The 15,802-nt window shown below is 43.0% G+C and overlaps 1 protein-coding gene across 2 annotated transcripts in view; it reads left to right on the forward strand.

Annotated features, from left to right (window-relative positions):
- Positions 1–15,802, forward strand: part of pde11a (phosphodiesterase 11a) — a 355,582-nt gene that overhangs the window by 277,763 nt on the left and 62,017 nt on the right. For both annotated transcript variants that reach the window (XM_080198223.1, XM_080198224.1), the window contains 2 exons: positions 127–204; positions 13,832–13,895. In XM_080198223.1, the coding sequence (XP_080054349.1) occupies positions 127–204; positions 13,832–13,895 (142 nt within the window). The remainder of the gene's footprint in view (positions 1–126; positions 205–13,831; positions 13,896–15,802) is intronic.

Consider the following 15,802-nt stretch of genomic DNA (forward strand, 5'->3'; position numbering starts at 1 on the left):
AAATGATCGATTGCAACTCATAGATATGTTATTTACATGTATTTCCATAGATAGCCAACAACGCTCCAATATGACTCATGTAATGCCTAGAAATATTCTAAAACTTATGACATTTTTCTTTTCTAGGCGAAGAATGAAGTTTTTTGAACTCATCAATTCAGGGGAACACAACTGGAATGTAAAGGATCAACGAGAAATGCTCAGGTCAAGGGATCTATATTAATTGCCTGTAAATAAACGCCAAAAAAAAGTTGAAATGGTCACAGAACGAATAGGCTCCACAGGGGTGAAATTGAGCTGTAAAGTGCCTGTCTCTAGGTGTTACCTGGGCTCCTAACACTCACTGGGTCCCAAGATGTGCACAGATACTTGCGACAAGAAGTGTGCCAGATGCCATCTGAGTAAAGGGGCTTATGTGCTTAATGACTGCCAGCACATAGAGAGTTTGCAGCCTATGATATCAATTTGATGCCAACTGTGTCATTTTGAACGACATGCTCCCTACCTTAACTTTGCACAGCTGAACACAAGTTAATTTGAAAGGAAACCTCCTCACCCCCACATCTCTAGAACTATTTAAACAGATCATGAAGTACTTATAGGTTAGTTGTTGGATTATTACTTCTGTCTGCTAATACAATTATATATGTTTCTGGAATTTTGCTATACTTAAAGTTTGAACACTCTACATAGAGTGTTCTGACTTGTGTTGATGTATTTATTTGTTGTTTTTAAAGTTTGTACTAAAACAAAATAGGGGCTAGAAGAGGGAGGTGGAGGGGAAAAGTGCAGTCAGCAGGATGCCAGAGGGTTTTTATCTCAACTTCAGCAAAGACCAATGTCTGACATGCCTCCACTTTACAAAAGAGCCCATGACTAAAATACCAATTGCTGCAGTCTCAACTGTAACATCAAAATAGGGCAAGAACAACATTGTTTCTGGCAAGCAAGGTGTTATGATCCTTTTAGGACTTTTAAAGAGAAATCCAAATACCCATTAATCATCCAACAGAACTATACCACAAGATTTCACATTTTTGGTCGGGAGTTGGGCTTGGAGAGGAAAGACAAGCGTTATCAGGGAATGCCAGGGTGAGATTGGGAATCAGACCTGGAGAGGGGAGAGCTTGGAGTCGAATCTTGCGTTGGGAGAGTTTGGGAATTGGGGATATGATAGTAGAGCTCCATGGGATCTTTAGGGGGTGGGGAGAGTCCCATGGGGGCTGGGCATGGGTGGTTGGGTATGGGTGACATGTGATGAGTCAAAGGGAGTGGTAATGGAAGGGTGAAGGGAGTCCTGCAGGGGGTTAGGGTGAGAACTGGAGGGGCTGGGGAAAGTCCCATTGGGGTCAAGGGGATGGGGGAATCAGAAGCTAGATATGATTTTAATTCTTCTAACTTTTTCTGGGTAACTATTAGGTCACATTCCTGGGTGGCTCGCAGTGCAGGGCAATTGCTGAAGGAAGTTTGAGCTCCCCAGGCAATTGCAGTCCTCACCTGGAAACCGGGGTGCGGGGTCCTGAACACATTTAGGAAACCCCAGTTTTGCTATCCTGGATCACAGAGGCTCTATAGCTAATAATTATAGGTTGGTATCAATGCTATGAACCAAAGTCCCACTTTTTACTCCCTCCACTCCACCCCCCAAGAATTCCATTATACATTACAACAATCTTGAACTTCCCTAGAGATCAACTTAAAGATATGTTCAGCCCTCTGAGATTCACTTTAATTTTCTTCAATTTTATGACTATGCAACCCTTCAACTTTTCTTTCTGGAGTGCACAGCTATGGTTGCCTCAGCTCCTTGTTCTGCTTGCAAACAGATACCCAATTGCCTTCCTATGTCTTTCCAAGCTAACTCTGTGTTCTGCCACAAAGCTCTGGGAGGACTGCCATAGATTTTTTTCAATTAGCTGCAAGCCAGAATAAATCTTCCAGCTGCTTTTCCCTCACAAAATTCAAGTTTGTGATAGATCCTCACCCACATTCCATGCAGTGAATGATGAAATTAGTATTTTTTCCTTCTTAAAAGGCAGGCTTAATTGACTACCATCTGCTGTTGGCTCCCTCAATTCAGTGAGATACAGTCTAGACCAATGTAAAGCTGCAACTGCCCCTTTCTGTTCCCAAATTGAACTGCTTGCTTCTGTCAGCAAGCATATGCAGATTAAGTAAACAAAGGAATATTGCATTCCCAGAGCCTGTCTCTATAACAACATGGCATGCTTTGGGATGTTCTCAAACAGAAATGTAAATTATTTATTTTACCTTCCATTCTACCTTCTTATTCATAGGTCATATGAGTAATTTACCTTGCTAATGGAATTTTAAGGCCCTTTCTCCTGATTTCCTGGAAACCCTATGTTTATAACATTGCAGCTTCCTGTCATCAACAAAAATAATTTAAATTTTTTATTCAAGTAAGAATGTTCTTTTTGGCTCTATTATACTAAGATAGAAGACTCCTCTATTGAATATGACTTTCACACTGCTAATTCTGACCTTGAAGATAAAAATGAGTTTTAAGTGTAATCAACTTTAAGCTTGTTTGAATTGCATTTACATCAGGATCATTACCAGTTGTTCAATCAGGATTTTCTACTTACCGTATATTTAATACTTTAATTCCTAAAACTAAAATATATTCTAAAATGTATAAACCATGAAATATATCTTTGCAACACCAGGTGACAATTGCTGTAAACTTTTATGCTGTTTATGGCAGCGTTATTTGCTCATATTCCTGTCCAGAACACATCTGCACAGCATGCCTACATTGAGAACCATACTTCCATAAGGAACATTATAGAGTACACCATCCCTAAATTGTCTGCTGCCCAATGTGCTGTGGAGGAACCTTGTGGTACTTAGCTGAGCAAGTACCAAGATTTTTGGTAGTGCAATGCACAACTTGGCCATTACCAGTAGGTGTAGGAGCACAAAGTGGAAGGGAGGCTACATCATAGGCAGCCACTTTCACCCCATGCTCACCACAATCAAGCAATGCATTAGTTATATGAGTAACCTCAATGACACTTCCCATTCATAAAGTGTCAAACTTTTTACCTTTCCTCTATCGTTGATATCACAGAATCCTCTTTCTGGTAGCACAAAGAAAAACCTGAGAAAAGGCACTAATCCACTCCTGTAAATGCAATCATGACATAACACATGAAACAGTAATCATCCTTGTGCAGTCCTTTAGTGTGTGTCTTCTGTGTGCCTTTTCCTATCACAGTGCCTCTATGAGGTACTTCCCCAGAAGCTATGTAGGAGAGAAAAGACTGCTGACCTTCATTTGAAGAGACAGCAAGTGGTTATGATGGGCCTAAAGAAGGACTGGCTTCAAACTTTGCCACCTCAGCCTGATACCAACAATCTGAGCTGACTGACAGAGGTAGGAGGAAAATGCTGCCATTTTAAGAAAAGACAGCGGAATTGTATTCCATGAAGCTACTGCCACTCTCTAGGTCAGCAACTCAGCAGTCCTCCTGTGGAAGCTCCTTTGAACATTGGTATCACCAACCATGATGGCAACTTCTTAAGCTTCCGCTGCATCACTCGGACCTTTGTGGAAGCTGTTTGTGCTGCAGTAGAAGCTATGAGATTGGACATCAGACATGCATCCTGGTGGGGTCCACAGGCATCCTGATAGAAGTGGCCACCCATTCCATGTTGGACAATTCCATCTTGTACAATGCCCTGTGTCAAGTCAGTGCTGGAGTCCTACAACCTTCTCGACATTGAGCACAGCCTTTCTGATGGGCTTCCCAGTGTACCAAATGTATTGTTATATACACCCCACGATCTTCTTTTGTAGCCTGCCCCATCAAAGCCCTTATTCCACTCCTCTGCAAAATTTCGGTGTCAGTCTTCACCTTTCACTGAGTTGGCAGCCGTTTTTTGCCTTTTTCTGCCTTTTTCCTCCCCTTCCCTCATCCTGCACATTTTTGTTTTGACGCTTCACATGCAGATCCCTCCTTTATCCAAATTGCAAAAATATGCAGTCAGTCTCTGGGCTGGTGCCTGCTAGTGGAAGATTGAGTAATCATTCCTCTTCATCTTTACTGTCATATTCCTCTTCATCTTCTGACTGGGAAGATTCCAGTTCTTAGTTATCTGAAATGCAGAAAGGACAATGTTAAGTTGTAGTGAGGGAAAAGGAGAAAAGAGGAATTATGTGCTTATATCATCTGCAAATTGTGAGTCAGAAGAAATAGTGGGCTGAGGATGAAGTGGAAAGAGAAGAAAGTTTATTTATGTGGATTTCCTCATCATTGACCCTTCCTGTGTTTGTAGCCTCTGTGATTTCCCTTCTCATGACCCCCAGTACCATGTACTCCGAGGAAATCAAAGTGTACTTGGCCCCCATCGGTTCTTTACTGCCGCCTGTCTTTGTGCGCCAGCTTTATCCTTCAAGATTGAGGGAATTGCTTCAGTTATTTCTACAGGTACTTGAATAGGAAAAGAGTAACTAAAGCTCATGTATGTCCTCTACAGAGAGTCTGGGGTTTTGCTGAAGGTAAAAAAGAAATGGCAGAACAGATATTTTGTGTCTGTCTTCACGATAGGGGACTTAAATACTGGGACCAGTGACTGCACCGACAACAGATGCATCTTCCAAAATTCCTTAAATTCTAGAAATGTTCCAGGGAATTGGAAAATTGCTACTGTAACGCCTTTAGTCAAAAAAAGACAGGCAAAAAGCAGGAAACTATAGGCCAGTTAGTCTAACATCTGTCACAGGGAAAATAGAAAAATTGAATATTAAATAGGTTATAAAGGATATTTAGATAATCATGATCTGTACAGGTTAGACTAGACAGACCCAATATAGCTTTGTGAAAGGAAAATAATTTTTTGACAAAGTTACATGGGGTGGTGCAGTGGTTAACACTGCTGCCTCACAGCGCCAGGTACTGGGGTTCGATTCCCGGCTCGGGTCGCTGTCTGTGTGAAGTTTGCATGTTCTCCCCATGTCTGTGTGGGTTTCCTCTGGATGCTCCAGTTTTCTCCCACAGTACAAAAAAAGCTAGTTAGGTAAATTCTCCCTCAGTGTGTCCAAACAGATCCGGGAGTGTGACGACTAAGGGATTTTCACAGTAACTTCATTGCAGTGTTAATGTAAGCCTGCTTGTGACATTAATGAATAAGCTTTCATTCAAGATGGATAAAAAGGAACCAATAGATGTGGTCAATTATGTGGTGAACTTGAATTTCCAAAAGGCACTTAATAAGGTTGTGGGGAAAATTCTCAAATCCGTTATCAAGGACTTTAAAGCAGAGCATTTAGAAAACAGTGGCAGGATCAGTACGAGTCAGCATGGATTAATGAAGGGGAAATCATGCTTGACAAATCTGTTAGAATTCTTTGAAGATGTAATTAGTAGAATTGACAAGGGGGAAACCAGTAGATATAGCATATTTGGACTTTCAGAAAGTGTTTGACAAAGTCCAGTACAAGAGATTATCTTGCAAGATTAAAGTGCATTGGATTGGGGGAAGTGTATTGAGATGGATAGAAAACCAGTTGGCGGAGAGGAAACAAAGAGTAGAAACTAATGGGTGCTTTTCAAATTGGCAGGCAGTAACTGGTGGGGTGCCACAGGGATCGGTGCTGGATCACTAGCTATTCACAATATAAATGATTTGGATGAGGGAACAAAATGTAATATCTCAAAATTTGCAGGTGATAGCAAGTTGGTTGGGAGGGTGAACTGTGATGCGGATGCAGAGATCCTTCAGAATGACCTGGACAGGTTGGGTGAGTGGGCAAATCAGTGGCAGATACAGTAAAATTTGGATAAATGTGAGGTTATTCACTTTGGAAACAAAATCAAGTAGGTAGTTTACTACCTGAATGGCTATAAATTGTGCAGCAGGATCTGGTGTCCTTGTGCACCAGTCACTGAAGGTGCAGCAGGTGCTAAAGAAGGCAAATGGCATGTTGGCCTTTGTTGTGAGAGGTTTTGAGTACAGGAGCTGGGATGTGTTGTTGCAATTATACAGGGCCTTGGTAAGACCACATCTAAGTATTATGTGTCGTCTTAATCTCCTTTTCTGAGAAAGGATGTTCTTGGTCTTGAGGGAGTGCAGCGAAGGTTTACCAGGCTGATTTCGGGATGGCAGGACTGATGTATGAGGAGAGATTGACTAGATTAGGATTTTTTTCACTGGAGTTCAGATGAACGAGGGGGAATCCCATTGAGACTTATAAAATTCTAACAGGACTAGACAGGGTAGATGCAGGGAGGACATTCCCGATGGTGGGGGAGTCCAGAACCAGGTGTCACAGTCTGAGGATTCAGGGTAGACCATTTAAGAACATAAGAATGGAGTTTCTGGTGCAGATGGAGGAGGAGAAAGTGGGTTCCCGGACACACGTCCTTTGTTCGAACAGAGGGGAGTACGGTAGGATGAGAGAAGAATTGGCGAATGTGGACTGGGAGAGCGCGTTGGAAGGTAGGTCTGCTGAGGAGCAGTGGAGGATCTTTAAGGAGATCTTTCTTGGTGCTCAGCAGAAATTTATTCCGATGGTTAAAAAGGACCATAGGAGGAGAGGTAATAAGCCGTGGATAACGAAGGAGGTGAAGGAATGTGTTAAATTAAAAGCAGAGGCGTTTAGAGTAGCTAAGAGTAGTGGGCGAGAAGAGGATTGGGAGAGGTTTAAATGTCAACAAAGATTGACAAAGAAGTTGATAAAGAAGGGTAGGAGAAACTATGAAGCTGGGCTAGCGCTTAATATAAAAAAGGATAGCAAGAGTTTTTATAAATATATAAAAAGGAAGAGGCTGGCTAGGGTGAACGTTGGACCCTTAGAGGATGAGAGGGGGGACTTAGTGGTAGGGGATGGGGAAATGGCTGAGGTCTTGAATAACTTTTTTGTTTCGGTCTTCACGGAGGAGGACGTGAATAATTTGCCGGGTATTAGTGATGGAAAGGTGGTAGGACTGGAGGGTCTCAATGACATTATTGTTACTAGAGAGGCGGTGCTCGACAGACTGGAGGGACTGATTGTGGACAAGTCCCCAGGACCGGATGGAATGCATCCGAGGGTTCTGAAAGAAATGGTGGAGGTGATAGTGGATGCCTTGGTGGTTATTTTCCAAACGTCGCTGGATTCCGGGGAAGTGCCGGAAGATTGGAAAACGGCTAATGTTATGCTGTTGTTTAAGAAGGATGGCAGGCAAAAGGCAGGGAATTATAGGCCGGTTAGTTTAACGTCTGTTGTAGGTAAAATGTTAGAATCCGTCATCAAGGAGGAAATAGCGAGGCATCTTGAAGGGAATTGCTTGATAGAGCAGACGCAGCATGGTTTCGTTAGGGGGAAGTCGTGTCTGACAAATTTATTGGAGTTCTATGAGGATGTGTCTAGGGCGGTGGATAGAGGAGAGCCGGTGGATGTGGTCTTCCTTGATTTTCAGAAGGCGTTTGACAAGGTACCTCACAAGAGGTTATTGCAGAAGGTAAGGGGGCATGGAGTTGGGGGTAGGGTGTTAGTGTGGATAGAGGATTGGTTGTCAAATAGGAGGCAGAGAGTGGGGGTTAATGGGTGCTATTCAGATTGGCAGTTGGTGACTAGTGGAGTGCCCCAGGGGTCGGTGCTGGGGCCTCAGCTATTTACCATTTATATAGATGATCTGGAGGAGGGAACCGAGTGTATGGTGTCGAAATTTGCTGATGACACCAAGATTGGTGGAACGGCAAATTGCGCGGAGGGTGTGGAGAGTCTGCAGAATGATCTAGATAGGCTGGGCGAATGGGCCAGGCACTGGCAAATGGAATTTAATGTTGGCAAGTGCGAGGTGGTCCACTTTGGTAGGAAGGACTATCACTTACGTGGCGAAAAACTGCAGCAGGCGACGGTGCAGAGGGACCTCGGGGTCCTTGTGCATGAGTCGCAAAAACCCAGCCTACAGGTGCAGCAGGTGGTCAGGAAGGCTAATGGGATGCTGGCCTTCATAGCGAGGGGGATTGGATATAAAAGTAGGGAGGTCTTGCTGCAGCTGTATAGGGCATTGGTGAGGCCGCAGCTGGAGCACTGTGTGCAGTTTTGGTCGCCACACTTATGCAAGGATATTTTGTCCTTGGAGGGAGTGCAGAGGAGGTTTACTAGGCTGATACTGGAGTTGAGGGGGTTGAGCTATGAGGAGAGGCTGAATAAACTAGGCTTGTACTCGTTAGAGTTTAGAAGAATGAGGGGAGATCTTATTGAGACATATAAGATGATGAATGGGATGGATAGGATAGAGGTGGAGAGACTCTTCCCGCTCAGAAAGGACAGTAGGACTAGGGGGCACAGCCTCAAGATAAAGGGGGGGCGGTTTAGAACGGAGTTGAGGAGGAACTTCTTCACTCAAAGGGTGGTGAATCTATGGAATTCTCTGCCCGTTGAAGTGGTGGAGGCTGCCTCGCTAAATATTTTTAAGACGCAGGTTGATGGGTTTTTGATAAGCGAGGGGATTAAGGGTTATGGGGAGAGGGCAGGAATGTGGAACTGAGCCACGACAGATCAGCCATGATCTATTTAGCACAGACATGAGGAGACATTTCTTCACCCAAAGAGTAGTGAGCCAATGGAATTCATTACCATAGGAAGTAGTTAATGCCAAAACATTGAATGTATTCAAGAGGCATCTGGATATAGCACTTGGGGGCGAATGGGATCAAAATTATGGGGAGAAAGCCCATAATTTTGATCCCATTCACTCTCAAGTGCTATATCCAGACGCCTCTTGAATACATTCAATGTATTAGGATTAGGCTATTGAGTTGGATGATCAGCCATCATCGTAATAAATGGCAGAGCAGGTTCGAAGGGCCAAATGGGCTCTTCCTGCTCCTATCTTCTATGTTTCTATTGAGCACATGAAAGGTTACTACACAAGGTCAGGGCACATGGCGTAGGAGATAACATACCATCATGGATAAAGGATTTGTTGGCTAACAGATCCAACAAATCTAACAGAGATAACTGAGTATTTTTCAGATTGGCAAATTTTCACTGGTGGAGTGCCGCAAGAATCGTTGCTGCGTCTTCAACTATTTACAAACTTTATCAATGACTTTGATATAGGAAGCGAATATATAGCAGTTAAATCTGCCAATGACATCAGAATATGTAAGAAAAGTAAGTTTTCAAGAGCAGGTGGAGAGTTTACAAAGGGATATTTACAAGGTGCACGGAGTTGGGAGTAAAGTGTTAGCGTGGATAGAGGATTCGTTATCTAATAGGAAACAGAGACTTGGAATCAATGGGTGCTATTCTGGTTGGCAGTTGGAGACTAGTGGAGTGCCGCAGGGATTGGTGCTGGGACCTCAACTGTTTACCATTTACATAGATGATCTGGAGGAGGGGGCTGAGTGTAGGGTAACGAAATTTGCTGATGACACGAAGATGAGTGGAAAAGCAAATTGCGTGGAAGGTGCGGAAAGTCTGCAGAGAGATCTGGATAGGCTGAGCGAGTGGGCAAGGACCTGGCAGAGGGAGTATAATGTTAGCAAATGTGAGGTTATCCACTTTGGTAGAAATAATAGTAGGAGGGATTATTATCTAAAGGGCGAAAAGCTGCAGCATGCTACAGTGCAGAGGGACCTGGGGGTCCTTGTGCACGAAGGACCTGGAGGTCCTTCTGCTTCGGTCTTCACAGAGGAGAACGTGAATAGTTTGCCGGGTGTTAGGGATGGAAAGATGGTAGGAGTGGAGGGCCTGAATGATATTATTGTTACTAGAGAGGCGGTGCTCGACAGACTGGAGGGACTGACTGTGGACAAGTCCCCAGTTCCGGATGGAATGCATCCAAGGATTCTGAAAGAAATGGCGGAGGTGATAGTGGATGCCTTGATGATTATTTTCTAAACCTCACTGGATTCCGGGGAAGTGTCAGAAGATTGGAAAATGGCTAATGTTACACCGTTGTTTAAGAAGGGTAGCAGGCAAAAGGCAGGGAATTATAGGCCGGTTAGTTTAACGTCTGTTGTAGGTAAATTGCTTGAATCCGTAATCAAGGAGAAAATGGCGAGGCATCTTGAGGAGAATTGTTTGATAGAGCAGATGCAGCATGGTTTCGTTAAGGGGAAGTCGTGTCTGACGAATTTATTGGAATTCTATGAGGATGTGTCTAGTGCGGTGGATAGAGGGGAACCGGTGGATGTGGTGTTTCTTGATTTTCAGAAGGCGTTTGATAAGGTGGCGCACAAGAGGTTGTTACAGAAGGTCAGGGGGCATGGAGTTGGGGGTAGGGTGTTAGCTTGGATAGGGGATTGGCTGTCAAATAGAAGGCAGAGAGTGGGGGTCAATGGGTGCTGTACGGATTGGCGGTTGGTGACTAGTGGAGTGCCCCAGGGATTGGTGCTGAGGCCTCAGCTATTTACCATTTATATAGATGATCTGGAGGAGGGAACCGAGTGTATGAAGTCGAAATTTGCTGATGACACCAAGATTGGTGGAACGGCAAATTGTGCGGAGGGTGTGGAAAGTCTGCAGAAGGATCTAGATAGGCTGGGCGAATGGTCCAGGTACTGGCAAATGGAATTTAATGTTGGCAAGTGTGAAGTTGTCCACTTTGGTAGGAATAATGGTAGGAAGGACTACTACTTACAGGGCGAAAAACTGCAGCACGCTACGGTGCAGAAGGACCTCGGGGTCCTTGTGCATGAGTCACAAAAACCCAGCCTGCAGGTGCAGCAGGTGGTCAGGAAGGCGAATGGGATGCTGGCCTTCATAGCGAGGGGGATTGAATATAAAAGTAGGGAGGTCTTGCTGCAACTGTACAGGGCATTGGTGAGGCCACAGCTGGAGTACTGTGTGCAGTTTTGGTCGTTGCACTTACGCAAGGATGTTTTGCCCTTGGAGGGAGTGCAGAGGAGGTTTACTTGGCTGATACCGGAGTTGAGGGGGTTGAGCTATGAGGAGAGGCTGAATAAACTAGGCTTGTACTCGTTCGAGTTTAGAAGAATGAGGGGAGATCTCATTGAGACATATAAGATGATGAATGGGCTGGATAGGATAGAGGTGGAGAGGCTCTTCCCGCTCAGAAAGGACAGTAGGACTAGAGGGCACAGCCTCAAGATAAGGGGGGTGCAGTTTAGAATGGAGTTGAGGAGGAACTTCTTCACTCAAAGGGTGGTGAATCTCTGGAATTCTCTGCCCGTTGAAGTGGTGGAGGCTGCCTCGCTAAATATATTTAAGACGCGGGTAGATAGGTTTTTGATAGGCAAGGGGATTAAGGGTTATGAGGAGAAGGCAGGAAAGTGGAACTGAGCCACGTCAGATCAGCCATGATCTTATTGAATGGCGGGGCAGGCTCGAAGGGCTAGATGGCCTACTCCTGCTCCTATTTCTTATGTTCTTATGAATCGCAAAAACCCAGTCTGCAGGTGCAACAGGTGATCAAGAAGGCAAATGGAATGTTGGCCTTTATGGCGAGGGGGATAGAATATAAAAGCAGGGAGGTCTTGCTGCAACTGTGCAGGGTACTGGTGAGGCCGCAACTGGAGTACTGCGTGCAGTTTTGGTCACTGCATTTGCGGAAGGATGTATTGGCCTTGGAGGGAAAGCAGTAAAGGTTCACCAGGCTGACTCCGGAAATGAGGGAGTTAGCCTATGAGGAGAGATTGAATGGACTGGGTCTGTACTCGTTGGAGTTTAGAAGGCTGAGGGGTGTTCTTATGGCAACATATAAGATAATGAAGGGGATAGATAGGGTAGAGGTAGAGAGATTCTTCCCACTTAGAAGGGATAGCAGAATTAGAGGGCACAGCCTCAAAATAAGAGGGGGGGGCCAGTTTAGATCGGAGTTGAGGAGGAACTTCTTCACTCAAAGGGTAGTGAGTCTCTGGAATTCTCTGCCCATTGAAGTGGTGGAGGTTACCTTGCTAAATATATTTAAGTCACGGGTAGATAGGTTTCTGATAGACAAAGGAATTAAGGGTTATGGGGAGAAAGCAGGAAAGTGGAACTGATCTACTTCAGATCAGCCATGATCTTGTCGAATGGTGGGGCAGGCTCGAAGGGCTAGATGGCCTACTCCTGCTCCTATTTCTTATGTTCTTATATAGAAAGGCAAAGAGAATATGGAAAAACTTGGCAGGTGGAGTATGAAGTGGGTCAATGCAAACTTGCTTACTTTGGCATGACGAATAGAAAAGCAGCATACATTAGAAAGATACAGAGCTGAGTGGTACAGTTACATAAATCACAAAAATTTAGTATAAACCTGCAGCAAATAATTAGGAAGGCAAATGGACTGTTGGTATTTATTACAAGAGGAATGGGATATAAAAGGAGGGAAGTTTTACTACTGTTGTACAAAGCCTTGGTGAAACCACATCTGGAATATTGTTTATAGTTTTGGTCTCCAATGCTTTAGAAACATTCAGAGAAAGTTTATTGGAATCATCCGTGGGATGAAGTGCTTACCTTACGAAGAAAGGTCGAACAAGTTGGGCCTATACCTATTGAAGTTTAGAGGAATGAGAGGTGATCTTATTGAAACATATAAGATCCTGAGAGGACTTGATCAAAGGAATCTTAGTCTTCTTGTAGGGAAGAATAAAACTAGAGACATAGTTTAAAATTAGAGGTTTCTTTTTTAAGACAGAGATGAAGAAAAGCATTTTCTCCCAAAGTGTTTTTGGTATTTGGAATTCTCTTCCCCAGAAAGCAAAAGGGACTGGGCCTTTGAATTTATTTAAGGCAGTTTTACAGATTTTTGTTAGACAATGGAGTCGTGGGCTATGGAGGTCAGACAGGGAAGTGGAGCTGAGATCTCTACCAGATCAGCCATGATTTTAATGAATGGTGGAGCAACCTCGAAAGGCCAAATGGCTTATTCTTGCTCCTGCTATGTTTCTCTGTTCATTGAGTGTTGTGCAGTATGTTTGGGCATGTGTCATGACTAAATAGTTGCAGGCGTGACTGAACTGTGAATTGTGGGTGTGATGTTTGTGATAGTGCTAAGTATGCAAGAGTGAGTTAAAATTTATGAATTGAACAGATAAACACTGATTGATAGAAGATTGTTGGTAGATTGGTAATGAGGGTGGAATGAATTAAGCTGCGGAAAAGGTTAATGGTGCAGTTGATAAGAGATGCCATTTAAAGATAAATTCACTGACCTGTTAACACGTGTCTGATCATTAAACGTTTTCCTGTGGTACATTCATGTTCATGGAGCAATATCCTTGACATGATTCTCTACATCTACATGTTCACTTTGTCTCCTGAACATATGTCTGGAGGGCTTTCTACTACCTTGTGGACAAAAGATGATGCTTCTCTTTGCACATCCACCAGGATGCAGTGCAGCGTCCAAAAACTTTAGTGCTCGTTGTATTGGATTTCTGTCGTTGTTACTTATCACAAAATTTTGAAGAAAATTCCAACCACTTTTTGAAACCAGAATGCACCTCTCCTCTGAGGGAGTACAGGCAGTTTTCAAGTAGCACCAGCCACTTGTAGTATCTGGGCAACTATCTGGGCCCCTTGCTGATGCATGCAACCAATGAACAAGGTGGGGAGCATTAATAGATCTATTGCTTAATAGATCAGGCAGCACCAATTTAACATGGTACCTGAAACACAATGCATAAACATGGTTAACAGCACACCATGGACTCCACATTCATTTTGGGGGATTAGGCAATTTCTCCCTTTTTGGTTCATTACAAAAACAAATATTAAAAATGCATTCAAATTATCTGCTTCAATCCACAGGAAAAAGCTTTGGAGATATTTTAAAAATACTTACTAATATATTCAGCTTCTGAATAAAGCTCTACAAATATGTAAGGAACCTGCTGATGGAAATGCATATTGTCATTGTAGGTCGATGCTGATGACTGCCTGTGACCTGGGGGCTGTAACTAAACCTTGGGAGATATCTAGACAGGTCAGCAAGTTGCATATGCATGGCCTTTTAAACTGGCTTATCTTTTAGCTGTTAACCATATAATCTAGTCATATTTGTAATTTAAAACTTTAAAAATGAATTAATACAAAATGTGTAAAATATGCTAATAAGAGAACTTGATGATCGGGAGTCTGTTCTTCATTAAAGACCATCTTTTGCTGTAAAATAAATACGAGAACCCAATAAATTAGATTTCAATGCTACACTGAAACATCTCATTGCTGTGGAATGTAATGAGGAATGCAGGGCAAACTGGTTGTTCATCCTAGCCAAAACCTTTTTAAAGGTAAGTGTAGAGGCACCTTTACAAAACAAATATGGGGAGATTTAGAATGTTCAGTTTTTCTTGTGAACGTATACCTCTTTTACATACATATTTATTTTAGCGAACAGACAGCCCTTTGCGATTAGGTATGGGAATATATTCCATTGATAAAGAGACACTTTATGAGAAGGATGCAACATCCGTGGCAAACTTAGAAAGTTAAGGATTGTATCAGTAGGGTAGCATAGTGACAGTGGTTGGCAATGTTGCCTCATACCACCAACCTTGGGTAATTGTCTGTGTGGAGTTTGTACGTTCTCCCTCTGTCTGCATGGGTTTCCTCCAGTTGCTCCAGTTTCCTCCCACAATCCAACGATGTGCAGGTTAGGTAGATTGGTCATGGTAAATTGCCCCTTAGTGTCCCAAGATCTGTAGGTTAGGGGGATTAGTAGGGTAAATACATGAGGTTGCTGGGATAGGACCTGGGTGGAGTGCTCTGTCAGAGAGTTGGTGCAGGTTTGATGGACCGAATGGCCTTCTCTCTGCACTGTAGGGATTCTATGATCAAATTGAAAGAAAACACGTATAATACTGCAAAGATTAGTCATAGGTCAGGAGATTGGACAAAATTTAGAAACCAGTAAAGAATGATCAGAGCAAATCAAAGAAGAGTTGGAGAGAAAAATGGCCCAAAATATAATAACAGACAGCAAACTTTTCTACAAGTATACAATAAGGAAAAGATTCATCAAAGCGGACATTGGCCCCTTATAGGATGAGACTAACAAATTAAATTGGGAAATAAGGAAAAGGAAGAAGCGTTGAACAAACTTTTTTTATCAATCTTCATTGTTGAAGACACAAAAAGCATCCCACTAGTTGAAAATCAACCGGATAAAGGAGAAAGAAACTTAAAAGGATTACAATCATTGTGCAAAAATTACTTGGAAACTATTGGGACTAAAGGCTGACAGATTCCCCAGGCTTGAATCATGTTTGACTAACTTATTGGGGCACTTTGAGGAAGTAATAATTAAATTGTGTAATAGGAACCAGTGGATGTCGTGTATTTAGATTTTTAAAAGACATCAATAAGCCACATAAAAAATTACTGCACAAGATTTGAGCTCAGGTGTTGGAGATAATATATTAATATGATAGGTTGACTAACAGGAAAGTGGGTCGTTTTCAGGTTGACAAACTAAATAGTGGAGTGCCACAGGGATTAGTGCTGGTCTCAATTAATTGCAATTTATATGAATGATATGGAAACTATATAGTAGTAGCTAATTTGCAAATGACACAATGGCAGGTAGGAAAGTAAGTTGTGAAGATAACATAAAGGCAGGAACTCTACCACCTTGCCTGCCACAGAATCGGCACGGGCAAGGGTCCAACAACAGAAATGCACGTTGACCTTGGGTGAGAATTTCCGGTCTTGCCTGAGCAAGCAGTAAAATCCTGCCCAGAGAGTCTGCAAAGAGTTATAGATAGGTTGTTAGTGGGCAAAAAATTCACAGTTTAAGAAAAATATGGAAGCTTGTCTGTAAGACTGCAGAAATCTGTGGTACAGAGGGATCTGGGTGTCCTTGTGTACGTGAATGACATAATGTTAGCATGC

The sequence above is a fragment of the Carcharhinus amblyrhynchos genome, chromosome 11, assembly GCF_965287045.1.
Source record: "Carcharhinus amblyrhynchos chromosome 11, sCarAmb.v2.hapA, whole genome shotgun sequence".
NCBI lineage: Eukaryota > Metazoa > Chordata > Chondrichthyes > Carcharhiniformes > Carcharhinidae > Carcharhinus > Carcharhinus amblyrhynchos.